This window comes from Arvicola amphibius, chromosome 2 (genome assembly GCF_903992535.2).
Source record: "Arvicola amphibius chromosome 2, mArvAmp1.2, whole genome shotgun sequence".
NCBI classification, from domain to species: domain Eukaryota; kingdom Metazoa; phylum Chordata; class Mammalia; order Rodentia; family Cricetidae; genus Arvicola; species Arvicola amphibius.
The window spans coordinates 170,451,124-170,478,256 of NC_052048.2; the positions used below are offsets into that span (position 1 = coordinate 170,451,124).

Genomic DNA, 27,133 nt, shown 5'->3' on the forward strand with positions numbered 1-27,133 from the left:
TCATCTGAACTCCATACAGTGTACCCAACTAGATGTTGCTATTGATGACCAGACTATAGCAATTGCCTGGGTTTATAGCTATCTCATTGCACTCTAAGCCCAGGATGGCAATAACTACATCTTTTATCTCTATGTCTTTCTGAGGTAAACCAAAGCTTCAATTCACTGAATATTCACTGCACATCCAAAAGACTAAGCTTCCATATAATAAAATCATGGTGATCCTTGATAGATAAACTCTGTCCTGTTAATGTGTAACCCACCTGTAGCTCTGAATTAGCATGGGACAATATAGTTTCCATAATTAAGTTAAAGGCTTAGCTTAGTAATAATGACAATAAGCAATGATAGTTACCAACTTTGTATAACACTACCTTGCCTTGAACCAGAGAGCATTATACTCAAGCCTCATATCACCCAGTTCATGATGCTGGCCAACATTTTTGTGGTTTGCATTTTGGGAAGCTGATACTGAATGATTTGTCCAGGTTTACACAGCTAGTAAGGGGTGATGTCAGTATTTGAACTCAGATGTCTCTGACTTTAAAGTCATCCAAAGTTCTTTCTACTCTACAGAATACCTTCAAAGATATCTAACTTTTAAAAAAAATTTAAATTAATGTCCTTAAAAACATGAAACTTTAAAAACGTATTGACTTTTGAGGGTTTTGCTTATCCTAAGATTGAACAGAGACACTACATTCACCCTACACTATTCGGTGTTCTGAGTTACAATAAGCATGTTAACGGACTATCAAGGAAGGCAGGCAGTTCTCAGATGACACATATGGACATCAGTCTTACTCCTCTCGCCTGTGCGTGTGTATTGTCACACTACCCCACAGCTCTCTGTCAGCATTGTTATAACTGTCAGGGTGATAATTATCACATATTTGCAACCTTATTCCAAAATAGTTAAAATAGCAGAACTCATTACAAGAGGGGGGCTGTTAAAAATAGATTAATTTATTTAATTGGAGGGAGGTCCAAATGCAAACTTTAAAATAAATTCTACCATAAAAATGTTCTCCCACAGGCTCTTTGGGCAGTATGCTTGTTGGTCGGTGCCCTTCTCCCAGGAACCCTCCAGAATAGCCTATTTTTGTTTCACACAGACATCTATGTGCAGTTGAGACAATTGCTTAGACAGAGTTATTGCTTTATATTGAGCCAGTACTAACTTTTACTGTAGTTTTGTGTCTTTGAGATCCAGGCTCTGGCCCTCTGGTCATTTGATTTACCCCTTGTCCTGTCTCCCTGGCAGAGTCTCAGCTGCTTCCTTCATCCTCCTGTAGTTCTTGGGTTCTTCTCAATGAACGAATTACCTCGGCCCAGGTCCTGGAGACCATCCTACACACTCCCATACCCACCCCTTAGAGTGCTACCTGCTTTAAGGGCCTCTGTTTACCAAGATGCCACAGGAGTGAAAGAGCATCCTCCTTTTTATTTCTTTTTTGGTTACATAGCATTTAATTTTAAAGCTTCAGTTTATAAAAATAAGATGTGGTTTTGAGGTTGCAATGAAATCTGCCTATTACCAAATTTCAGTTCTGTTTTTTTTGTACCCGTTTCACCTATATGGTTGCTATCAGTCAAACATTATTTATTTAATATGAGACATTATCAATAATTAGCAATCCATCTGTCTTACTCAACATGCCTTTTCTCCATCCCTGCTGAACTGTCCTGTCCTTTGTCAGCAGTGATGCTATTTTTCATCGCCTTGCTTCAGAGCTCTTCATGCACCTGCTTCACTTTCTTGCTAGGTTTCTACCTTAAGCATCTCACTGTCACCTGTAGCTCGGGAGAAAGGACAGTCCCTGCCTGCTAGGGGCAAGCCTTCTCCTCTCTTGACAAGTGAGGAAGACAAGAGTGAATTAAAGAATACGCTCAGTTCACTTGTTCCCTAGCCTTTGGGGCTACAAACAGCATGTGTTATTGGCACCAGGCACCAAAGGAATGAGTGGCTTTAGATTTCCAGACAGATCAAAGCCACGTTCCTCTTTATTTAACGTTCTTTGAAATTTGCTAAATGCTCAAAGTCTTCAAAAGAATGTGTAGCATATTCTTCAGATTCTCAGTTAAAGACAGCTTCAAGGAAAGATTCTAATTTTAAAAGCAATATCTGTGTCATAATAAAATTAAGAAATCATTTCCTCATGACTGAGAAACAGATACAGTGAACCAACAGATGCGGTTCCTTATTTGAACTCTGTCACTACTCAGGTAAAACTATTATTATATTCCACAGTGATGTATAGTTAGCGTATGAAGATAATTATATAGTAATCTTTCAGATTCTTACTGTATAATATTTTGCATCTGCTGAACTTATAATAAAAACTGAGGTGTTTGCTCTCTGTTTGCAATTGAGAAGGGATTTCTGTGTAGAAATGGAACATTTGCTTATCAGCTGAAACAACTCTTTTTCTAATTCTGTTTGCATTTCAGTAAGTATTATTATTATTTAATTTGTTGTGCATATCCCTGTGATGGTTTTTTGATAATAAAGCTTTATCTCCCTTCTTTTTGAAACTTAATTTGACAACAATTTAGGGTGGAATTCAGGTTTTAATTTTTGTCAAATTTAGTCTGAAATAAGGTCCTACATTGGTTCTATTGTTAAAGTAGAAAATATGAGCTGGGTGTGGTGGTGCATGCCTTTAATTCCAGCTCTCAGGGAGGAAGAGGCAGGTGGGTCTCTGTGATTTCTAGGTCAGCCTGGCCTACAGAGTGAGTTTCACGATAGGCATAGAAGCACAGAGAAACTCTGTCTCAAAAAAACAAAACAAAAAAAGAAGAAAATATGTGTAAGCTCACAGAAGACACCAAAAATTCTTTATGATGTCACCGTTCAGAGATGACCACTGAGAACTCTGTTGGATATCCTTTCAGACTTTCTACTCCAATTAAGGACATTGTTGTATCTCATAATGGCAGAAATTTTACATAGTGATAGTAAATGAATCTTTAATGAAGCATTTAACCATTATATAGTATTCCACCACTTAGTGAAATTTTCTTAAACCTTTTTTTCAGTTTTGGATATTCAAGGTATATTTATACTTTCTACATTTTTAAATATCTAACATCTTCATTTTGACAAAAACAGAAATAAAATGTAAGATAAAATTGTCAGAATCTTGCTCTTAATAAATGTATAGCAGGAAATACATATTTTCAACATATGTAGCAGATCGTGACAAGCATGTGACTCCCTGTTTCTAAGTGCACTTTGAGATTAAATCCCAGACATATTCATTTTTACAGTCACAACAGCCTTTAAGTATTCATCTTTCCAGGACATCGATGCTCTAATTTTCTGCCTCTAAGTAAGGCTACCGTTTCTTAGCAAGGCTCTTCATTTGGGCATCGTAAAGGGGGCATCGTAGATTCTACGAATTGTTGAATTTGATAGAACCATCTGATCTGGAGGGGTTTAATAGAGGTTGCCTTTTCAGAAAGCACTATGAACAACAGTTTACACATGTAAAAGTATAAAGTAGGCAAAGTTTATATTTATTCCCTGCCTCCCAAGCACAGACACTACCATGCTGTGCTGTTAACACTCTAGCAACTCTCCCATTGAAGAGCAGGAGTTATTGAAGCATGCAGGTAAATAACTTGGTTTCAAAGACCAGAGACCATTTACTTCCAAACCCAGTACCAGTACTTGGTTATGTAAAAGCCATGACATTGTGGATGTTATAAAACACCATGTCTTCACCTATAAAAAGAGAAGAATAAAAGTGGCCTCTCCAATCCCATATCAGACAAAGGACTGATCTTCAAAATACATAAAGAACTCAAGAAATTAGACATCAAAATTCCAAATAATTCAATTAAAAATGGGGTACAGAACTAAACAGAGAATTCTCAACAGAAGAATCTCAAATGGTTGAAAGACACTTAAGGAAATGTTCAACACCCTTAGTCATCAGGGAAATACAAATCAAAATGACTCTGAGGTACCGTCTTACACCAGTCAGAATAGCTAAGATAAAAAACACCAATGATAGCTTATGCTGGAGAGGATGTGGAGTAAGGAAAACAGTCCTCCATTCCTGCTGGGAATGCAAGCTTGTAAAACCACTCTGGAAATCAGTATGATGGTTTCTCAGAAAATTGGGAACCAACCTATCTCAGGACCCAGCAATACTACTCTTGGGTATATACTGAAAAGATGCTCAATCATACTACAAGGACATTTGTTCAACTATGTTCATAGCAGCATTATTTGTAATAACTGGAACCTGAAAACAACCTAGATGCCCCTCAACTGAAAAATGGATAAAGAAAATGTAATACAATTACACAATGGAGTACTACTCAGAAGAAAAAAAATAACATCCTGAAATTTGCATGCAAATGGATGGAACTAAAAAAAAATCTGAGTGAGGTAACCAATACCAAAAAAGATGAACATCGTTCGTATGTACTCATTCATAAGTGGATGCTAGCTGTAAAACAAAGGATAACAAGCCTATAGTCCATTACCCTAGAGAAGCTAAGCAACAAGGTGAACCCTAAGAAAAACATATATAGACCCACCTGAAAAGGAGAAATAGACAAGATTGCCTGACAAAATTGGGAGCATGGGTGTAGGGAGAGAAGGGAGAGTGGAAAGGGAAGAAGAGGGGAAAAAGGGAGGTGGGAGGAGAACTTGAGGGAACGGGATAGTTGAGATAGTGAATGGACAGAAATGAGGGCAAATAAAGAGATATTTTGACTGAGGGAGCCATTATGAGGCTAGCAAGAAACCTGGCACTGGAGAAAATCCCAGGAATCCACAAGAATGACTCCAGGTAAGACCCTAATAAATAGAGGAGAGGGTGCCAGAATTGGCCTTGCCCTGTAGTCAGATTGATGCCTATCTTAAATGTCACCATAGAACTTTCGTTCAGCAACTGATGGAAACAGAGACAGGGAGTCACAGCAGAGCACTGGACTGAGCTCCCAAAGTCCTGTTAAAGAATTAGAGGAGTGAGAATATGAGCACATAGGTCAAGACCATGATAGGGACACCCACTGGAACAGTCTACCTGAGCTAATGGGAGCTCACTAACTCCAGCCAGACAGGGGAAGAACCAGCATAAGACCAAACTACTCCCTCTGAATGTGGGTGACAGTTGTACGGCTGGGGCAGACTGAGGGGCCCCTAGCAGTGTCACCAGGATTTATTCCTACTGCTTGTACTGGCTTTTTGGAACCCATTCTTTTTGGATGGGTACCTTGCTCAGCCTAAATATAGTAGGGAAGGCCTTGGGCCTTCCCCACAGCAGTGTGTCTTAAGGACTCTGAGGAATGTATGGGGTGGGGTGAGGGAGAAGGTGGAAGGAATGGGAGGAGGGGAGAGAGTGGGAACTGGGAATGGTATGTAAAATGAAAATAGATAGTTTGTTTTCTTCAAAAAAAATAAAAGAAAAAAAGAAAGAAAAGTGGTCCCCGCAGAGGGCTGCTGTGAGCCTCATAAAGAGGTAAATTTTGCAATGTACCACAGTGCCTTAGATGAGTAAGCTGCAGACTCAGTGACTGCTATTGTTGCCATTTGTCATGTGCATAGAGAAACAAGCAATCACGGTGAAGAAGTATAGCTTTGCAAAATTAGCGTGGCGTGCATGTAGAATACTTTCTTATAGAGTGTACTTCATTGAAGTACACATGAATGGACTTCCAATGTTAGCTAGCACTGTAAAAAATTTAATCTACATATTTAAAGCAATACAATATAGTGTGCTTTTCAAGAACTAGAGCATGTTGGGGGTGTCTTTGTAACATAATGTGTCTCAACTCTGTAGCCTAAGGCAATGAACTGCAAGATATTTTCTACCATTTCCTGAAAAATGTCATGAATTATACATTAGCAAATCTACTTTCATAATTGACAGTGATTTCTCATAACCAAAGAATTTTCTTGTATTTCGCCTCCATTTCTTTTGCTCTCTTTTTCTTCTTTTTTCTCTGTTGTTCTCAAAATACTCAGCACTTTGCTTAGTAATCTTTTGATTCTTTCTTTGTGTGGTAATGTTCTTTCCATATAGTAACTACTGCCCTTTATGCCAGCCAAACGTGAGGTACACACTTTGCAACCTTGAATGTTTACATGGGACTTTTGATGAACGCAACCCTATTTGGTCTAAGTAACAGACTATTTTGTTTTATTTTGTTTGGGTTCTGGTTTGTTGTGCATTTCTCTTTGAAGGAAGTCAAGAGGTTAGAAACTAAAGACACCTGGAACTTTCTGACTGTCAGCATTAGAAAGCTATGTCAGGGATGAGCTTTCAAGGGGCAAGAAGAACAGATACCCCATATGCCAAGAGTAACCAGAATCAACCTGAGAACCCGAGTGGATGACTGCAGCTGCTCTTAATCCAGAACACAAATGGCTGTTTGATCAAGGAGATTTTTTTTTTTTAGGGAGCTCCTTTGCTTGTATGTAACACTTAAGCACTTTCTAAAGCTCTGTGTTCTTCATGAACCAGGTTCCTTCTCTCAGTCGTCATTGCTTAAAGAATGAGTGACTGGGATCCAGATTGAATGTAATTTGTAGAAATGACTTGAAAGGTACATGGCCTCCCAGTAAAGTTGATGAAGCCTATACAAGAAAATTAAAACTTTTATTGTTTACATTTTTGTTAACATGTGTTTGATATCAAAATACATATTGATCTAGAAAAGACTTCCTGATTTTTAGTCCAGATAGTTGGCTTGGTATAGTTTACTTCTTTCTAATAAGAGAATTGCACTAATTTCAGGGGGTGAAGATGGCTCAACAGTTAAGAGGACCTACAGCTAAGAGTGCCTAATAGGCTGGCAGAGGCCTTGGGTTCAGTTCCCAGCCCCAATGTACATCTGCTCACAGCCACCTATGTGTAATTCCAGCTCCGGACAAGCAACGCTCTTTTCTAGACTTCACCCATTCCTGCAATCAGTGTGTATGACTTCACACAGAGACATGCACTACATATTCATATACTCTAAAATAAAAATAATAACTAATGTCAATAGAACAATAGTAAGGAAAATAATATTAGTTCATGTTCAATATCTACTCCATGGTCATTGCCTAATTTTATGTCAAAATACCAAACTATATTTATGGGACCAATTAGTTTATTTCTTAAAATATCTAGTCAGTGCTTTGACAAGATCACAGTGTTCGGATGTAAGTTAGACTTTTCTCTTGAACACATCCTAAAGTCCATATGTTTTATCCCCTCGTGTCCTTTGATTCAACAATTAAAGAATAAGACTTACCTAAAGGTTCATATCACTAAACCACTGATTATCAGTTAACAAAAAGGATTTTTTTTAAAAAAAAAACAATAGTGTTCTGATTAAAATAAAGCTGAAGATATATGTGTTTCACTTAGAATATCTTCAGTGGTGAGTTGGTCAGTAAGGCATGGGGCTAGGGAGTTCTTCCAGGGAAGAGAAAATTTTATTTTTAAATAGCCATATAGAAATCTTCTATAGAAGTTTACTTATATATTACACATATTTAAAAGGAGTTTAAATTGAGTTACCATATTATGGGGGTAACAATACCACAATTAGACATTGTATGCTACCAAAGAAAAGTCCGAAGAATTAAGAATGGGCTACATATTTTTTGAGTTGTTCATTAATGGGGTCTGATAGAAATCCCAACCATTAGGGGCAATTGCCATTGAGACTGAATACCCTCCTGCATTTTGACAGTGAGATTCTATTGCTGAGGACACCATGTGTTTATGTCATAGAGCACGGAGAAATCTAGCAGGTACTGAACTGGAAGCTTCATCCCTTCTGGCTTGCATTTACGTACTTGCAGGTATTCCACATGCTACACGAAGAGAAAAGTGATCATCAATCTCACCCAGCTAGGAACCCCAAGAGTTACAATAATGGCATACCTGCAAGATGTGCCTGATGATAGACTAGTAACTCAAATGTTACAGGAATTACCACCATTTTTTAAAAGTTTGGAATTAAGGCCCACCGCGTAAGATGGAATCCATATCTATACTGTCAATGAGACAAAAACTTGAGGCTAGATAGGTCATTGGGCTACTATTATTACTCTGCTAAATGAAATAGCAATAAAATGACTCCTAATGGCCTATCATCATATCCATATCCTAGATGGAAGAAGGGGGTCATATGGGTTTTTCAATGATAGTTTATGTGCTGCTCTGGGATGGTTTGATGGCCTTCTGCCATCTGGTGGAAAAGGCACAGAAGTGTCAGGTATATGGTGTAGTCTAAACATAACTTGGAGAAACATTTTCTTGAAGTATTTGGTAGTTAACACAGAAACTTGCACATGGTCAGCATGTAGAGCACAAGAGATGTTGGGATACTCAGCCTTCATTGGGATGTCTCTGTCACACTCTCTCCTCAAGGCTCAAAGATCTATGCAGAGGAGGGAAAGGAACGTTTATCAGAGCCCGAGATGATACATGACCTTAAGGAAACAGTGTCTTCCAGACACAGCAGAGCAGATGCACTTAGAACCCACAGAGACGATGACAGTGAACACAAGACCTGCGCAATCTCAGGCCAGGCAAATCCAAGGACAGAGGAGTGGGAGCAGGCGTGAAGTCCCACCTCTGGCCAACAAGCTATTGGCAACAGATAGATGCCAGGATAAAGAAAGCCAATTTTCTTCAATGGAGTGACACTGGGCATATCAGCTGCACTCCTAGGCAGGTCCCATGCTCAGGAGTAGTCAACTCAAACTGTACTCCACAATTTTTAAAAAGAGAAAACATGAAGTTGGGTGGTTAGGAAGGTAGAGAGGATCTGCATAGAGTAGAGAAAGAGGAATGAAGAAATAAAGGAGAAATCTATAAGCCCCAACTGTTAAACTAACTAATAGAGTCATACAGACTTATAACTAAGACAGTTAAGAAATGAGAACCTGCTAGCAAAGAAACACAACTTTTCTTTGAAAAGTCTCACTTTAGATTAACACAGAAGGTTACCATTGAAATGTCTCAAACAGATACAGACAAGCCAGGGAAGCTAGGTAAAAATGCTTTGGGCAGATCTCAACTAACACTTTTCTGCTTTCTCAGGCCATTTTTGCTTTGTGTGAATGCATTCAAATACATTTTACAGAGTACATCTTAAAAAGCATAAAAATTATATCACTTTAAAGCATTCCCCTTCTCCAAAAAGACGGATTTATTTTAGGAGGAGAGAATCTACAAATTATTCTGTCAGAAATCCACCTTCTACAGATCCACTCCCCTAGATGGAAGAAGGGGGTCATATGGGTTTTTCAATGATGTGCTGCTCTGGGATGGTTTGATGGCCTTCTGCCATCTGGTGGAAAAGTCACAGAAGTGTCAGGTATATGGTGTAGTCTAAACATAACTTGGAAACATATTTGTAGCCTGAATTCACAGTTTTCACAATGAAAGAAATTTCCTCTTATTCTTAGAGCAACACCTCACTCCAAGCCATCCTTAAAATAAAACATTACCAGCTTGCAGGGGGGGAAAGGGAAGGAAGGAAGGAAAGAAGGAAGGAAGGAGAAAAGTCCTATCTCTAACTCATGTATACTTACCCAGGTGTTTATTCAACGCATATGTTAATATTTTGTGAATAGCTAATGTACTGTTGCAGTTACAGAGTTGCTTGCGAATGATCAATACCGTATGGAAGTCAGGTTACTTGTGAGGGAATTGTTAGTCGTGGGCGCCCTCCTGTGTTTATGAGACGAACTACAAATTAGAGGGGGGAAGAAAAAGAAAGGGAAAGGAAAGGGAAAAAAGAAAGGGCAAAACCTTTCTGGCAGTGGCAGAATCCCTACAGGTGTCTTACCCACGATGAGTGGCTCATTGAGGACACCCACATGCTTCCATGACACAGCTTTGTAGCTATAGATGTCCTTTGAAGAGTGTCCCAGCAGGGAATTTCTTATCTTTGTCCTGGGAGATTTTTCTCTTCCTCTGCTTTGCAAATGTCTGTGGCATCTAACCTTTTCCATGTAAGTTACTCCAAATTTACCCCATGTACGTACACTCTCCAGAGCATCAGGACCGTTCCTACTCTGTGTGATCTTTAAGTTACATTAAGAAATTTTGAGTTTTTTTCACAATTTTACTTTTATATGAGACAAATATTCTAATTCCCCGTATTTATTTATTTAATCTATTAATAATCCCGATGCAGAATTTCATTGCCAGTTCTCAAAAAGACTGAATTAATGGTTTTAGTTGTGATATGCTTTCATGGGTTGGGAATTTTTAATTATTTCAGGGTTTCTCTAATAGCAAAAATGTCCAGCTATAGACCATATTTTATAATTGAAGTTTTTCTAGTCCCATGCTGAATCAATTGATCAGGTATCAGACAAGACATATACAGACACTATGAGTTCGAAGATACCCTATGTTCATTTTTTCTAACAATGAATGTCCATGCCAATTACTCTCAAAACCATGTTCTAGGCAACAGCAAAAGAAAAGGGAGAAAGAAAAGAAAAGGGAGAAAGGAGTTATCGTTCTTATATTTCAGAAACTAATCAGAACATAGTGGTTTCAAGCAGGAACTTTGGTTCCTGGTTGGGTTTGTGGCGGGAACCCCTGTGACTGAATGCTGGCAGTGTTTAAGGGCAGAGGAAGGGACCTTTACAGACAGTGAGATTACACATAGTCCCTTCAAGATGTATCATAATCAAAGAGCCTACAGCAGGACTTCCACCCTCCAGAGCTGCCACCCAGAGTAGCCCTCTTTTCTTCTGAAAAGAACTACCAAATCCAATTTAGGTGCAAAAATTGGAACGAGAGATAATATTTTGACTTCCTATTGAACTAAGATACAATTTAACAAAAACCTTCCAAGTATGTTTTATTTAATACAAAATCCCGAAGTCGACCGTTGTGCCAGTGACTTCCTTTTTTTCTCCTGAAGTGTGCAGCTCAGAACCAGAAAATGTGCAGGCTGACCCTGAAAACTACACCAGTCTTCTGGTCACGTGGGAAAGACCTCGAGTTGTTTATGACACCATGATTGAGAAGTTTGCCGTTCTGTACCAGCCGCTGGAGGGCAGCGACCAAACCAAGCATGAGTTTTTAACAGATGGCTATCAGGACTTGGTAACTATAAGATGAATTACTTTCTGTCTGATAACATTATAGTTTGGCTTCCAAGGTAAGAATTTACAAATGACTGTGTATTTTTGCCTCTGGTCACTGTAGACGTTGAATGAGGGTGTTCCCAGGGAATAAAAGGCATAGTAAATTATGCCAGTAGTTAGAGTTAAATACAAGATCTTGACACTGACACTGTCAGCAACATTATAAGAGATGGATTCATGCGGAAAATGTAAGCAAAGAACATTATTAGTGTATTCCTCCCTTATAAATAAGGTAATGTAAGGAATAAGTAAGTATTTCAATTAAAATCTCACAACTGACCTGAGAATCTCACCTTGTACATGTTATGTATTCTCTACTTTATCACAGGAAAAACAAGGTAGGGGACTTAAAAGTCCTTTGCTTTGCTTCAGATTTCTAGTGACAAATATCAAGTGGTAACTCTGTCAGCATTTTGAGGATAAAATAACATAAAAAACCCTCTGAGCCATGCACATGAATTACATGAATAAGAGAAAGTACAGCTCGGATTCCTTCTGTGATTTGATAGGAAGGGTTGGCCCAATGTTGTTGAGTTGATAATCCCTCATCTGGATGCAGGTACGGGAAGTCGCCACTGCACCAGAAAAGTCTCTGGGCTGTATATCCAGGCAGCGAGACGGCATGTCCTGGGACCCTACTTAAAAAAAAAAAAAAAAAAAAAAAAAAAAAAACCCTACCATTATTAGTTCGTTTGATAGCATATGGGCACAACAGATAAGTTTTAACTACTTTTACACTCATTTTTCTGGAATGTAGAGAGAAGGATATAGGAGAAGAGGAGGATTTGGGGAGCGACTATTTCCTCTCACAATTCATAAAGAAGATGACACCACTTTGTGAGACGGAAATACGCACACACACATGCATTCTCATGCAGACACACATTGTCAGGATAAAGAGTTGTCCCTTTGTCTCTGTTAATAATGTCTTAAGAGAATGTTTTGTATAATTTCTAATGTCTTTCTCCTAGGGTGCTATTCTCAATAACTTACTACCTAATATGAGTTACGTCCTCCAAATAGTGGCCATATGCACTAATGGCTTATATGGAAAGTATAGTGACCAGCTGATTGTTGACATGCCAACTGAGGACACTGGTGAGTGCTTTCCTAAATTACCCCTCTGTTTTCTGAGCAAATGAGCCTGTTTTGATTACAGGGGACACATGTGCTTTCTTCGGTCTTTGTTGTTTGTTGGGTGTTTTTATAAAGTGTCTTTTTTATTAGCGTTCAAAGTAATGAGTTTCATTATAGCCTTTTCATACATACATACTTGTTTTGGTCTTCCCACACCTCCCCTCTGCTCCCCTCCCACTGGTCCCATTCTTACCCCCAGAAGCCACCCTTCTGCTCTCATGCCATGTTTATTCTATTTTCCCCCGACACTCAAGACCTCTATTTTCTCTCTCATGGACTCCCTTCTAGCTTGATGACCTGTGCCCACCTACCTCATCACATATACGAAAGCCAAAATCTAGAATTCCATGTAAATGATAAAATATAGTATTTGTCTTTCGGGGTCTGACTGTTACTTAGCTCAGTGCAGTACTTTACAGCATCACCAAGTTCTACAACAATGCCATGATTTTTTTATGTAATGACTGACTTCAGTTCTCTTGTGTCATTCATCTACTGGTGGACAGCTAGGCTGGTCCCATTTGCTGCTGTCACGAATAGTGTCACAGTAAATACAAACGTGTTGCATAGGACAGTGAACTAAAGAAATGGCTTTCAAAGGAGAGGAGAGAAGGGAGGGGGAAGAAAGGAAAGGAGGAGAAAAGAAAGACATGCAGATGACCAATAACTATTTTAGTAAATGTTCAACATTTTTCGCCATCATGGAAATACAAGTTAAAACCACTTTGAGATTTTTTTTTTTTTTTTTTTTTTTTTTTTTTTTTTTTTTTTTGGTTTTTCGAGACAGGGTTTCTCTGTGGCTTTAGAGCCTGTCCTGGAACTAGCTCTTGTAGACCAGGCTGGTCTCGAACTCACAGAGATCCGCCTGCCTCTGCCTCCCGAGTGCTGGGATTAAAGGCGTGCGCCACCATCGCCCGGCTCCACTTTGAGATTTTTATCTCACCTTAGTCAAAACGGTTTTCTTTAAGACAACCAATGCTGATGAGAATGTAGGGAAAGAACTTGTCTTAGGGTTTCTATTTCTGTGAAGAGACACCATGACCACAACAACTCTTATAAAGGAAAAACTTTAATTGGGGCTGGCTTACAGTTTCTGAGGTTTATTCCACTATCTTCATGGCAGCAGGCAGGCAGATATGGTGCTGGAGAAGGAGCTGAAAGTTCTATATCTTAATCCATAAGAAATCGAAGCAACTGTGTGTCACATTAAGCATAGCTTGAGCAAAAGGAGACCTCAAATCCAACCCCCACAGTGACACTCTTCCTCCAACAAGACCACACCTCCTGATAAGACCACTCCCTAAGGGGACCAATTTTTTTCAAACCACCACAGAGCTCTTATCCACTAATGTTGGGAATGAAAACTTATACAGCCATTACGGAAATCAGTGTGGAGTGTTCTCAAAAGCATAAGTATAGAACTGACTTTATAACCTTTCGAACACAGAAAATTTCCTTTTCTGTTAGAGGGTAGAAAAACAAATCATTTTTTTTCTAATATAAGGTAATCCGTACTTTTATTATTAATGCCAATATTTTATACTCATACAACAAGAAAAACAAGATCTATTCAATTTGTAAAAATCATCAAATAGAAGTGAATATTGAGACTTATTTTAGACTTACTAAAGACATGGTTTCATTTATATTTATTTCCTTTTCAGCCTTCAAAGCATGTAGTAAGTATATTCTACCCTAGGATTATGCCAGGTATTTTGAAATATCTATATGAAGCATCTCGAAGTATACTTTAAATATTTTTCCATTTTTTATAATTTGATTGGAGCATGTTTTTGCTTCCTTAATGCACCAATCTTATTTTTGCAGAAGCAAACATGTTTCTAATTGTGTTTATCTGCATGCACCCTTTCTAAACATTAAGAAAAATTCTTTTGATCTTGAACATATGCAATAGACAAATCAAGACATAGGCATAGTTTAACAATTTCAGATTTACGTAGTTTTCCCTTTATTGCTAAAAGTAGTTTTCAAGTATTGGAATTGAAGTGTGTGTGTGTGTGTGTGTGTGTGTGTGTGTGTGTGTGTGTGTGTGTGTACACATATGTATGGGTGTACTTCACAATATGCATATTCACATAAATGCATATCAACATCCATAAATGTGGATACTCTTCAGCCAACCCTAGCATGATTCTAGTCATTACAGTCTTTACAAGCTTTTCGTGTCAATTAATAGTTGTAGCACAGCGATGTTTTATGTACAGAGTGGAAAACGCCTTGTTTGAATTGTCTAAAGGCTGTAGCAGTGTAAGCCAATGTCAGGCCATACAATGAGCATGTTTCATCACATCGTATGACCGTTTTTTAACTGTAAGGAATGTGCGACTGTTAAATATCATAGTGCATTTCCTTCTCAACCAAATACCACAAAGCCCTTGCCCATTGATAGTTGGCGACTTGTTCATGGGATGTGCTTGTTTTTAAATGTTACACCTCATGGCCGCTATAATAACCATTTTTCCCAACTACCTTTATTTAGTTTTGTTTTCAAAATTGGCTTGCTGTTTTTTCTTTTTCTTTTATTAATTTTTTTAAAATTTATTTTATATCCTAACCACGGGGCCTCAGTTGCCCTTTCCTCTCTCCTCCCATTTCCTCCCTGCCTTTGCCCCTGTCCCTGCCCCCTACACCCCACCTCCTCTCTGCTCTCTCACTGTCCACTCCTCCTCCATCTCTGTTCAGATAGGGGCAGGCCTCCCATGGGCATCAGCAAAGCATGATCATCAAGTTGATGCAGGACCAAGCTCCTCCCCTGCATCAAGGCTGGGCTAGGCAAACCAGGATGGGGAATAGTTTCCTAAAAGTCAGCTCAAGCACCAGGGACTGGCCCTGATCCCACTGCTAGGAGCCCCAGAAACAGACCAAGCTACACAACTGTGCAGAGGGCCTAGGTCAGTCTCATGCAGGCTCCCTAGCTGTCAGTCCAGAAACCACCGTGAGCTCCTAGGAGCCCAGGCCAGCTGGCTCTGTGGGTTGGAAGATTGGTTTGTTCTTAAATGGAAAGTCAATGCCAAATTTATTTAAAGATGAGACATGCAGGAACTGACCAGTTATAGTCTGTGTCATGATATTCCAGGGAACAACAACTTTCTCTAAAGTTTCCCACATTAAAGCGACATTGTCCAGGTTAGCCAGGCACATATAAATAGACCAAAATGTATTATATAATTGGTGCATTTAGTATGAATTATATTGGGTATATTCACCTAATTATCTTGTTTTAGTTATATATAGCACTCCCATCTCTGTACATAAAGCAGATTCCAAGGCATTTATAAGAAACTAGCTGCTTACTATAACCTATCCTACACTGCTTACTATGCCAGATTTTCCAACTTTTTAAAATATTTTTGTTTATTTTTTCATCTTGAGATGATTGTTGCATATGAGAACGATCAAATGAACGTCTTCTGTATGAGTTATCTCTGGGTGCTTTGTGTTTAGAGTGAGTCTATCTTGACACATTGCTAATTGTGCTAGTATTTTCTCATATGTACAGAATAATAAAGATTATGACTTAATTTCTATTTATTCAAAGGATCGGGGCACTGTTGAACATTTCTATGACGGGACGCTAGGTTGGACCTACCATGTAATCTCCACGGATGTCTTAGACCCCGAAAACACTTTGTATAGTAACGGTGCTTTAGTATACAGTGATATTTGACTGGATAAACGTAAGAACACAAGATAATGAACTTAATGGGTATATTGTCCCCTAACGACGCCCATCGAAAAGTCTCTGTCAAGAATCAGTTTATTTCAAGCTTGGAGGTTTCTTATTAATTATAAAGAAAATACTAATTCTCTTAAACCTTCTCCCCTGATTTTAAAGGCTGCTTCTCTTTTTGCTTACTTACAATTCTCACTAGCTTCGATATTGATTCTGTGGTACATGTGGCACACGCTGGACAGCGATGCCGCCTTGTGGTGTGGCAAAATAGGTCACTTTCTAATTAGTGGATTCTGTTATTTTTGTGGCTAATATTGGAATGTCTTAGCCTGGCGAGTGTTTTGTAGCTCCGATCAGTGCCTTCCCATGCTGTTGGCCGTGATACAGACGATTGAATTCATCTGCTATTATATAAAATGAGCTGTTTTCTAAATGCTGTATAGCTTATTGATCTTGTTCAAATGGGAGATGAATAAGGGAATTTATAATTGCCCTCATGTTTTCATAGATCTCCAGTACTCGCTCACTATCTGAGGAAAACTCAGTCTTCTATATTGTTTCTTTAACTTCCTCATTTGATTAAGTTCTGCATTTAAATGGATTGTTTTACAACTTTATCGCTTGTGCATCCTAATTTTACTGGTCACCATATACAACAATATTAACATAAACTAACGTCCATTAATTATTATTTCAAGCACTATTTTAAAATACATGCATAAATTCATGTTAAGAAAATAATTTAAAAGTCTCAAGATTTCCGTCTTAGTGTGGAAAAGAAATATTTTAAGATACGTTCTAGGAAATTATATTTACAAATGTAAATTATTCCTAAATGAATAATTCATAAATATATTGATTTCATTGTAACTATCATAAGCATGTTTAATTCTCTTCTCTGATATAAAGAGTATGCAGTATAAAAGACACTTTCACATAAGGATTTTAGGATTTTGGTAACTATATATGTTAAATTTAAACACATGGCGAAACAAATCCACACCGTGTGCTTTGCGCTTGGTCTCTGGCCTCATTGTTACATCGCTGGAGCTGTCGTTACTCCCCGTGCATCATGCCATGCTACCAATGCTGTGATTAACTTCCGTTTTTAATTACAGTCTGAAGCGATTGGAGTTTACATTATTTTTACACTTTGAAAACCTGTGAAACTCGGTTTACCTTAAAACAATTAAATAACTTTGCTGTCAAACATTATCAGTGTTGTGTCCTTGCATTATGAAATATTAAGGTTCTAATGTCTACTAATGTTACTTTTAAATACATCTAGCATTATATGTGCCTCTGAGTCTGTCACCTGTGTTTGATCAGCTATTACACAAATGTGAATTTTAAGTATTCACTCTGTAAAGAGGATATATATATATATATATGTATATATATATATATATATATATATATATATATATATATATATAGAGAGAGAGAGAGAGAGAGAGAGAGAGAGAGAGAAACTCTTTCATAGTCGATATTCACAAGGAAAAATGATTGAGGAGAATTTAATGTAATCCTGGGAATTTTCACTTTGATAGTACAGAAAATTAGTAAGGGTAAATAACTCTGAAATAGCTAAGCTTTTAAGAGTATTAACTTTTAAATCATAGGAGCTGAGTACATTTATAGACATCATGCGATTTCTCTTTTTTTTTTTTTTTTTTTTTCTCATGGTTTATTTTTTTTTATATTTAAAAATTTCCATCTCCTTCCCTCCTCCTCCCCCCTCCCTCCCCTCCTTCTCCCCTTTCTCTCCCCTCCTTCTCCCCCTTCCCTCCCCTCCCCTCCACCCATACCTCCCCTCCCTCCCTCTCAAGGCCAAGGAGCCATCAGGGTTCCCCACTCTATGCTAAGACCAAGGTCCTCCCAACTCCCCCCAGGTCCAGGAAGGTGATCGACCAAGCTGAGAAGGCTCCCACAGAGCCCGTCCATGAAGAAGAATCAGAGCCCAGAGCCATTGTCCTTTGCTTCTCAGTCAGCCCCCGCTGTTGGCCACACTCAGAGAGACGGGTTTGGTCGCATGATCCATCAGTCCCATTCCAACTGGAGTTGGTGATCTCCCATTAGTTCTGTCCCACCGTCTCCATGAGTGAACGCACCCCTCTCGTTCCTGACTTTCTCCCTCATGTTCTCGCTCCTTCTGCTCCTCATCGGGACCTTGGGAGCTCAGTCCAGTGCTGCGATTTCTCTTCTAAATAGAGTTCATGTACCCAACTACGGTTTTACTTTTACATCTATTAATACCTCACGAATTTCTGATGATAAAAATGAACTTGTGACAGTCGATATTGAAGAGAAAGTCAAAATATGATGAATATTAAATGTCAGTTCAGCTATACCATGGAATTGTTTTAAAATATGCATTTACTGTATAAAGACTTAAACACGGAGCACAGGCAACATCAAGGTGGAGCACAAACTGCCGATGGAGTGGTTTCATAACAGCCTGGATAATATCAAGACATCATTGAAACAATGCCCCAAACTCTCTCTGTATCCTCATGCTAATAAGCCCAACAGTTGGCTGAAGACTGAGAAATAGCTATCAACTCCCAGTAATTGGTTTGTGTGCTAGATTCCTTTCTGTACACCAAGAACCAGGTTTTAATCTTTTTCAGGCAAGCACTCAACCACTGAGCTACATCACTGGGATTGTAGCCTATTCTAGCACTTGCTAATGGGTCTTCTTTAGCAACAGCAAAAATGTGTTGATTCTAATTGGTTGGGAAAATAAAAAGCAGACTTGAATGAATCGCTTACTGATTCTCTACAATAGTGTAAATGGTACTACTGAGTTTCCCTGGAGAACATACAAAGGAATCTTTCTGCCCAGTTCTCCATGGTGCCAACCTATGCTGAGGCTTGCTGATGAAGAGTTCTCCCTCTTACCTGGTGCAGGAGCCTGCATTCAATAAGTACAAGTGCTCTTAATCAGAAGAACTTGAGGAAAAGAATCCCACCAGAGTCTCTGTCACCCCTCAGTTCTCGTCCTGGCAGCTCCAAAGATGCCCTGGTGGCTGTTTTTACATCTCTGCCATGTCCTCTTTCTCCTCCGCCTTGGTGGGAGTTGGGCTGGGCTTGGGGAAGACAGTTTGAGGAGAAGAGAGAAATCAATGTCATATGTCAGTTTTTGTTGCTATGTTATGGGTTGATAACTAGTGTTGAAAGCTAAAATGTGGCATTTTTATTATATTTTCAAACCTAGTGATTTTTCACTTTTTTAAAAACTTTCTCTCTTTCTACCCAAAGATAAGCTTATAAGGTTGCAAGAGTTAAATGAACACTGTTAATAATATTGTTTTTAATTTTGTAGAACTTGATCTATTTCCTGAGTTAATTGGATCTGAAGAAATCATCAAGGTATCATAGCCATTTTTATATTCAATTTTTAAAAAAGTTTATAAACCTACTTAGAATTATTGCTTGGATTTTAGATACTGTTGTATGATTCACTGCTAGTTACTATGTGCTAATGCAACACACTCAGTATATGTGATTTATGAAAAACCTGGAAGATGTTTTGATTAGTTTAACACCCAAAAATGGTTATAAAGAAAAACTAATCAGCTTTACAAATAATTGTAGCTATAGGTTTCAGCTAGATTGGATCTTTGTAGCTACCTATTTTTTTCTAGTAATATTTTTATAGTTTTTAAAATTGCTACAGTTTATAAATAGCCATTGACAAACTAATAATAAATATGGACCAGGTTATAAATAGAATATTTTAATCCCAGCACTTGGGAGGCAGAGGCAAGCAGATCTCTGTGAGTTGGAGACCAGCCTGGTCTACAGAGCTAGTTCCAGGACAGGTTCCAAAGCCACAAAGAAACCCTGTCTCGAAAAACCCAAATAGATAGATAGATAGATAGATAGATAGATAGATAGATAGATAGATAGATAGATAGATAGAATATTTTTTGTATTTGAGCTATTCACATAAAAAGTATATGTTTCTAGCAACATGTCCTCTGAATAACCATTTGAGAATATCAACAAATTTTAACTTTATCTTACTTTTTGACATGAGAGAAAACAATTGTTGGATAAATGTATATTTCAACCTAACCACAAATGTATTGTTCATTGTAACTGAAACTATATTTTCAAACCAAGTACTGTGAATGATATAAACATGTGCATATGTACAAATTGTGTAGGAACAGAGAAAATTATAATTATTACCATTACCCAGTAATGAATTGAAATCAGGCTATCATTTTACAGAAAAAGTTACCTCAATGATTTATATATCTATCATTAACCTTTCTTACAATGGATTGTTTTACCCAAATATAAATACTCATTCTACTTTATAACAAGAATTCACGAAATTCATCTAGGGATAGCTTTTTGTGTGTGACTATATACTCATTTTCACATATATACAAATAATGGATAAAATTAACAAAATCAAGTCAAAAGAATGAAAATACTTTTTTGCTATGCTGCCAAGTTAACTCTTTTTATCTGATAAACTGAAACAAGCCCTTGTTGTAGTAATTTAGCAAATATAGTGTTCCATTTTGTATGAAATGTAGTATACAATTATTTTTCATTATAATAGCCATAATTACAATTCCCTATTTGTTTTTTATTAGTAATTAATATTGACACTACAGATGCCTCAGGAGATGTATATGAAGTTGTTTGAAATGTTCCAATGTTAATTACTAGCAAGTTTCTATATAAAACTACTGTGTTTTGTTTATTATAGCATTTAGTTCTGTGACTAGGCTATAAATTCTAGCACTGTAAGGTTAGAGATGCTAAAGGAGATTGTATATAATATATATTTAATTAGCATGTTATTTAAGTGTCACCAGCTACATGGACTACAAAGAAGCAGATCTGCTCATTAGAGAAGTCAGCTGCAGTGTTTGCGAGCTACACCTCCACAGTGTATCGTGTTCTAGTTATCGTGTTCTCTACAGGAAGAGGGAGAATAATCCAGCATATCTGTTCAGTTTCCAACAAGAAACAGATAAACAGACAAGTGTATTCAGTGAGGTTGATTTAATAATAATAATAATAATAGTAATAATAATAATAATAATAATCCCTTTTCAAAGGTGTTTGAGAATGCCAATGGATGTCAAAAGGTGGCTTTGTACACTTGGACCTACAGCTATCAGAGACTGTTTGCTATATATCTGAAAGTCAGTGAGAAGATGTAGAGACTGTCTCCCAGCAGATGCTAAGACCACTATGGAAGGACAGGGCCATCCTGTGATGAAAACATAAGTGACCAAGCTCCTGGGCAATATTCTCACTCTCCTACTTTCCACTTCCTAGCACAACAGAGTGAAGAATTGTGGGAATCAGGAAATAAAGGGAGAGAATACATAGCTCACAGAGAAATGTATGTGAGAAGGCTCAGTAGAACTTTAAAAAAAAAATCATTATTTCCTTGTCAGGAAGGTTTGTGTTCTGTCAGAGAAACAAAGGGTATTACATATTTGTGGGATTTCCCATGGCAATAGCATCCAAAGAAGCAGCAATCCCATTTTATAATGTAAAAAAAAAAAAAAATAACACAGTTTGCATTGCTGTGGGAAAGGAGTCGGCTACCATCACATACATGGGACTTTAAGCGTTAGGTCCAGGTACTGTGATTAGCCAATTTAACTTTACAAATCAGCATTTTTCAGCTTATAGAAATTAACTATCAATGTATATGGTCAGGTCTGAACAGCAACATTTAGTAGTGTGTTTTCCTACAGTATGACTTTGAGATAGGTTGAAAATACCACTCACCTCACCCACTGCTTATTTCCCAATACCTTCTAGTCTTACATTTCATGCAGGAGTGAATGAGAGAGGCTGAGAAGGGTGTGGATTGTATCCACGATGGTTTTTAAGTCCTGAGTATTGTAATGAGACCTAGATCCTTTCTAGGTAGAAAAGCATCACCGTGAAAAGTAGACACCTCTGAATGATCAGAGCTTTCAAGCTTCAAATTCAAAAGGGAAAAGTTGAGAAAACAGGTGTGGTAACACAAAAGAAAGAATAGAAATTACAATTCTATGAGAACTTACAAGAAGAGCATTGATTAAAATATTTACAATCGTTTTATATATATATATATATATATATCATAGAGCATGAACAATATATTCTTGAAATGGTGGCTCAAGGTGTGCCTCACAGAATCTACAGAATCTAGCAAATCTTGGAGAATGGTCGATCATTTCCCTCGGATTCTAAGAGGTGTTTTCTTTGAAAGTCATGAAATTTTTCAATCTGCTAGAAAAGAAATCACATAAAGTATATGTGCATGATGAGTGTAAAGCTTTCCCCCCAAAATATGCTTTGGGAAAAAAATAGGTGAGTCCCACCAGGCTCCATTAAATTGCTATGGAAATCCTCATGGTTTATGGCATGGTATGATAAAGTGGATTGGTGGAGAACATAAGCAAAGATGAATATTAGTGTGGGGTCCATAGAAATTATTAGGCCATGTATAGCAATACATGATTTATCTTTTGGGAGATTCGGTTCAGAAGGGGAAAGAAAAGTAAAATGATAAATGAGGTTAAATTTGAGATTTTTTTATGTTCTTTTTCAACAGATGAGATCTGAATTCACTTAAATTGGTTAGAATAATCTGATAATTTGAGAATATGAGGGATGCTCAACTGTGTTCAGTTTGTAAGGAGACAATAAAAAGTCCACTGCTACACAGATGCAGGAATGAGCCTTTGGAGGAAAGGCTAGCAATTACTGAGAAACAATAGAACAGTAGGGGTAGGGGTGACTGAGTTGAGGGGTGTTTTCAGTGTTGGTAACATATGTGATTTTTGTCTCCTGGCTTCTGTTTTCCTTGGAAAATGAACAAGAGTATCATCTGCTAAGAATGAGAGAAAGAACAGGAAGTGGAAGGCTTGATCAGTGGTCAGTATTGGGCTTAGTCTGGAGTGACATCAGAGAGCTAGGCAGATTCTTGGACTTTAAATACTGAGGGAGAGGGTAGAAATTCGATCCTACTAAGATGAACAACGGTGCTCAGCAAAACTGGGTCAGATTATAAAGCAAATAATTTTTGCGGTATTATTTTGTTCTCTTAATATGCAGCATTAAAATGAAGGCAGTCATAACTAAAGTGGCTTCATTTAGTTTAATTGCTTTCCCTAGTGAATATAAAATAAAAGTAATACAACAAATGTGTATTAAATAAATCCAAAGGATAAATAGAATAGAAGAATAGACTAGACTAGACTAGACTAGAATAGGAGAATGGTGTCCTGTGAGGATCAGAAGTCACTAAGGTCCTACAAGTGTAGAATCATAGTATAATGTTGTGTAAGATATTTAGCTTTTTTCTCTAATGTCTTAATGCTCCTTTAAAATTTTTTCTCCTTTCACAGGAGGAAGAGTATGGAAAAGATAATGAAGAAAACAATGGCTTGAATCCCAGTAGAGACAGTTCCACAAATCAGATAAGGAAAAAGGAACCCCAGGTTACTACCACAACTCACTACAATCACATAGGGACTAAATATAACGAAGCGAAGACTAACAGATCTCCAACGAGAGGAAGTGAATTCTCTGCAAAGAGTGATGTTCTCCACACATCTCTAAATTCTACTTCCCAACAAGTTGCTGAATCAGATACAGAAAAAGAAATGTCCTTGCCTTCTCAGACTGGAACTAAGCTGCCACCGCACAGTGTGGAAGGTACTTCAGCCTCCTTAAATGATGGATCTAAAACTCTCTTTGTCTTCCCGCAGATGAACTTGTCTGCGACTGCAGAATCTTTAAACATGGTTTCCATAACAGAGTACCAAGAGTTATCCACTGACATCGGTGAGGAAGAAAACTTACTGACTCATTTCAGGCTTGATAGGGGAGACGATTCTTCAGGCTCTAGTCCTGCCACCTCTCCTGTCCCTTTTTTCTCCGATAATATATCCCATGGATATATATCTTCTTCAGAAATGCCTGATGCAATCACCTACAACGTTCTGAAGCCAGGATCGACAAGAAGTGCTTCAGAGGATTCAGCTGCGTCAGGCTCAGAAGAGTCACTGAAGGGTCCGTCTCCTGACGGGAGTGTGTGGTTTCCTGGCTCCACAGATCTACCCACTCAGCCTGAGACTGGGTCTGGCAGAGAGAGCTTCCTCCAGGTTAACTCCACAGACCTACATATTGATGAATCTGGGGAGACAACCGAGTCGTTTTCTCCAGGTGCCACGGTGTCACAGGGCCCTTCAGTCACAGATACGGAAATGCCACATTATTCTACCTTTGCCTACCTCCCAACCGAAGTCACACCGCATGCTTTCACGCCGTCCTCCAGACCACTTGATTTGGCTCCCACTCTCAACGTACTCCACTCACAGACAACGCAACCCGTATACAATGGTGAGACACCTCTTCAACCTCCCTACAGTAGTGAAGTCTTTCCTCTACTAGTCACCCCTTTGTTGCTTGACAATCAGACCCTCAACACTACCCCCGCTGCTTCGAGTAGTGATTCAGCCTTGCATGCTACGCCTGTATTTCCCAGTGTCGGTGTGTCGTTTGAATCCACCCTGTCTTCCTATGGCGGTGCATCTTTGCCCCCGTTTTCCTCTGCTTCCTTCAGTAGTGAACTGTTTCGCCATCTGCATCCGGTTTCTCACACCCTTCCACAAGTTCCTTCAGCTGCTGAGAGGGACACGCTGTCTTTGCATGCTTCTCTGCTGGTGGCTGGGGGTGATGTGTTGCTAGAGCCCAGCCTTGGTCAGTATTCTGCTGTGGTGTCGCATCAGGCCACCGCTCACGCTGCTGCTTCAGAGACGCTGGAATTTGGTAGTGAATCTGCTGTCCTTTATAAAGCATCTATGGTTTCTCAAATCGAGTCACCCAGCAGCGATGTCGTTATGCATGCATATTCTTCAGGGCCTGAAGTTTTCCACGCCTTTGAGGGCTCCCACCACGTGCTCACTGTTTCTTCCAGTTCTGCAATACCTGTGCATGAATCTGTCGGTGTAGCCGATCAGGGGCCCTTACTTATCAGTCCTAGCCATACCCTAATGCCTGTGTCCTCACTTGTTACTCCAACTGCATATCTACTGCAGTCTCTTACTGCCTTCTCTGGTGATGAGGAGTGGTCTGGAGCATCCTCCGATAATGAATTGCTTTTACCTGACACAGATGGGCTGAGAACTCTTAACATTTCGTCACCTGTTTCTGTAGCTGAATTTACATATACGACATCTGTGTTTGGTGATGATGTTAAGCCGCTGTCTAGAAGTGAAGTGATGTATGAGAATGAGACTGAACTGAAAATGTCTTCTGTCAGTGAGATGGGGTACCATTCTGCAAGCACAGGCATGCCAAAGATGTCTGCTGTTGTAGATAAGTGGGATACAGCTTTCCAAGAAACCTCCGTTCCTACTTCTAGCATAAATGGCATGTTGCCAGAGTCTCTTGCTCATCCCCTCACTAAGGTTTTTGGTCATGAGATTAGTCACGTTCCAGAAAATCACTTCCCAGTTCACCCTGCACACACTGCATCTCAAGCACTTGGTGACACTTGGCTTAAACCCGCGCTTAGCGCAAACGCAGAGCCAGTCTTCTCTGACCGTGCTCCCAGTGAAGTGTTACATCCTTCAACACAGCCCTGGCTCTCTGAGGCCGCGTCTCCTTTTAATACTGAAGCGTTGCTGCAACCTTCCTTTCAGGCTTCTGATGTTGACACCTTGCTTAAAACTGCTCTTCCATCTGTGCCTAGCGCTCCAGCGTTGGCTGAAACCCCCAAGGGTGAACAAAGTAGCTCTTCCATGGTGCATCCCATGGCATCAGAGTCTGCTTCAAGCGGAAGCACGCTGCACCTTGCCTCTGCACCCGTCCTTGATGTGTCACCTTCTAATACGCACTCCACTTCACTTCAAGGTTTAACAGTTCCCTACACACTTGAGAAATACTCTGAGCAAGGTTTGCGTAAGAGCGCAAGTCCCCAGCAAGTGCTGCCGTCCTTGTACAGTAACGATGAGCTGTTCCATACTGCACATCCGGACAGTAGCCAGGCCTTCCCTCCGCAAGAGGGGCGTGCATTTGCTACGCCTGTTATTTCGATTGATGGGCCACAAAATACACTTCTAAACAAGCTTGTGTATTCCGAGGGAGTTTCCATGCCCCCTGAAAGTTCTAGTACTGATAAGGTACTTGCTGGCCTTCCAACGCTTGTTTCTGATGTCCTTGTGTCTGCTGACCATTCTGTTCCATTAAGAAGTGGGTCCATTTCCATTTCAACTGTTTCCCCCAGCAGAGATGCTGCTGTCACCACAGCCAGGTTACATCTTCCTTCTAAATCCACTTCTACACTGACTCACGGTGCCAGCTCTGATGCTGACTTAGTGGGAGGCGAAGATGGCGATGACTACGATGATAATTATGGTGACATAGATAGTCATCGCTTTCCCATAAATAAGTGTATGTCATGCTCACCCTATAGAGAATCACCAGAAAGGGTCATGAATGACTCAGACACCCAGGAAAACAGTCCTGTGGATCAGAGTAGCCCAATTTCCCATTTGCTGTTTGAGAATCATCCCAAAGAAGAAAATGGAGGTGCAGGTGTAACTAGCGTGGACAAAAGTCCTGATAAATCACCACCAACAGCTATGCTCCCCCAGAAGAACAACGAGGGGAACGAGGAGAGTAACATTCCGACGGGCAGTGCTGTCCCTCCTCTCACCCCAGAATCTAAAGCCTGGAGAGTTTTGACAAGCGATGAAGAGAGTGGGTCAGGGCAAGGCACCTCAGATAGCCTCAGTGATAACGAGACTCCCGCAGATTTCGGGTTTCCAGATGTTAACGGAAAGGATGCTGATGGTGTCCTGGAAGCAGACGACACAGGCATAGCTCCTGGATCGCCACGGTCCTCCACACCGTCTGTTAATAGTGGGCACTCAGAAGTATCCAACAGTTCAGAGGCAGGTTAGTTATGAGCAGAGAGATAGAACGAGATGTGCTAATTTTCTTGCTGTGAAAGTAAAATAGAAGAACCGTGGAAGGAAAGATCACCACCAGATCTTCACTTTTAATCAAAGCACTCAACAAATCAATTTAAAGCTCCTAAGGACATCATTATACTTATATGAATATTCAACATATTTTGGCCCTTGATTTAATTACCTTCAACAATACAATTTTTATGTTTTGTTACTAATTCT

General features: G+C 39.1%; 1 protein-coding gene across 1 annotated transcript in view; it reads left to right on the forward strand.

Moving 5' to 3' along the window:
* The window catches only part of Ptprz1 (protein tyrosine phosphatase receptor type Z1), a 130,687-nt gene that overhangs the window by 60,375 nt on the left and 43,179 nt on the right, over positions 1-27,133 (forward strand). Inside the window, exons 10-13 of the mRNA XM_038319429.1 lie at positions 10,903-11,087; positions 12,100-12,226; positions 19,285-19,331; positions 23,339-26,897. Of these exons, the coding sequence (XP_038175357.1) occupies positions 10,903-11,087; positions 12,100-12,226; positions 19,285-19,331; positions 23,339-26,897 (3,918 nt within the window). The remainder of the gene's footprint in view (positions 1-10,902; positions 11,088-12,099; positions 12,227-19,284; positions 19,332-23,338; positions 26,898-27,133) is intronic.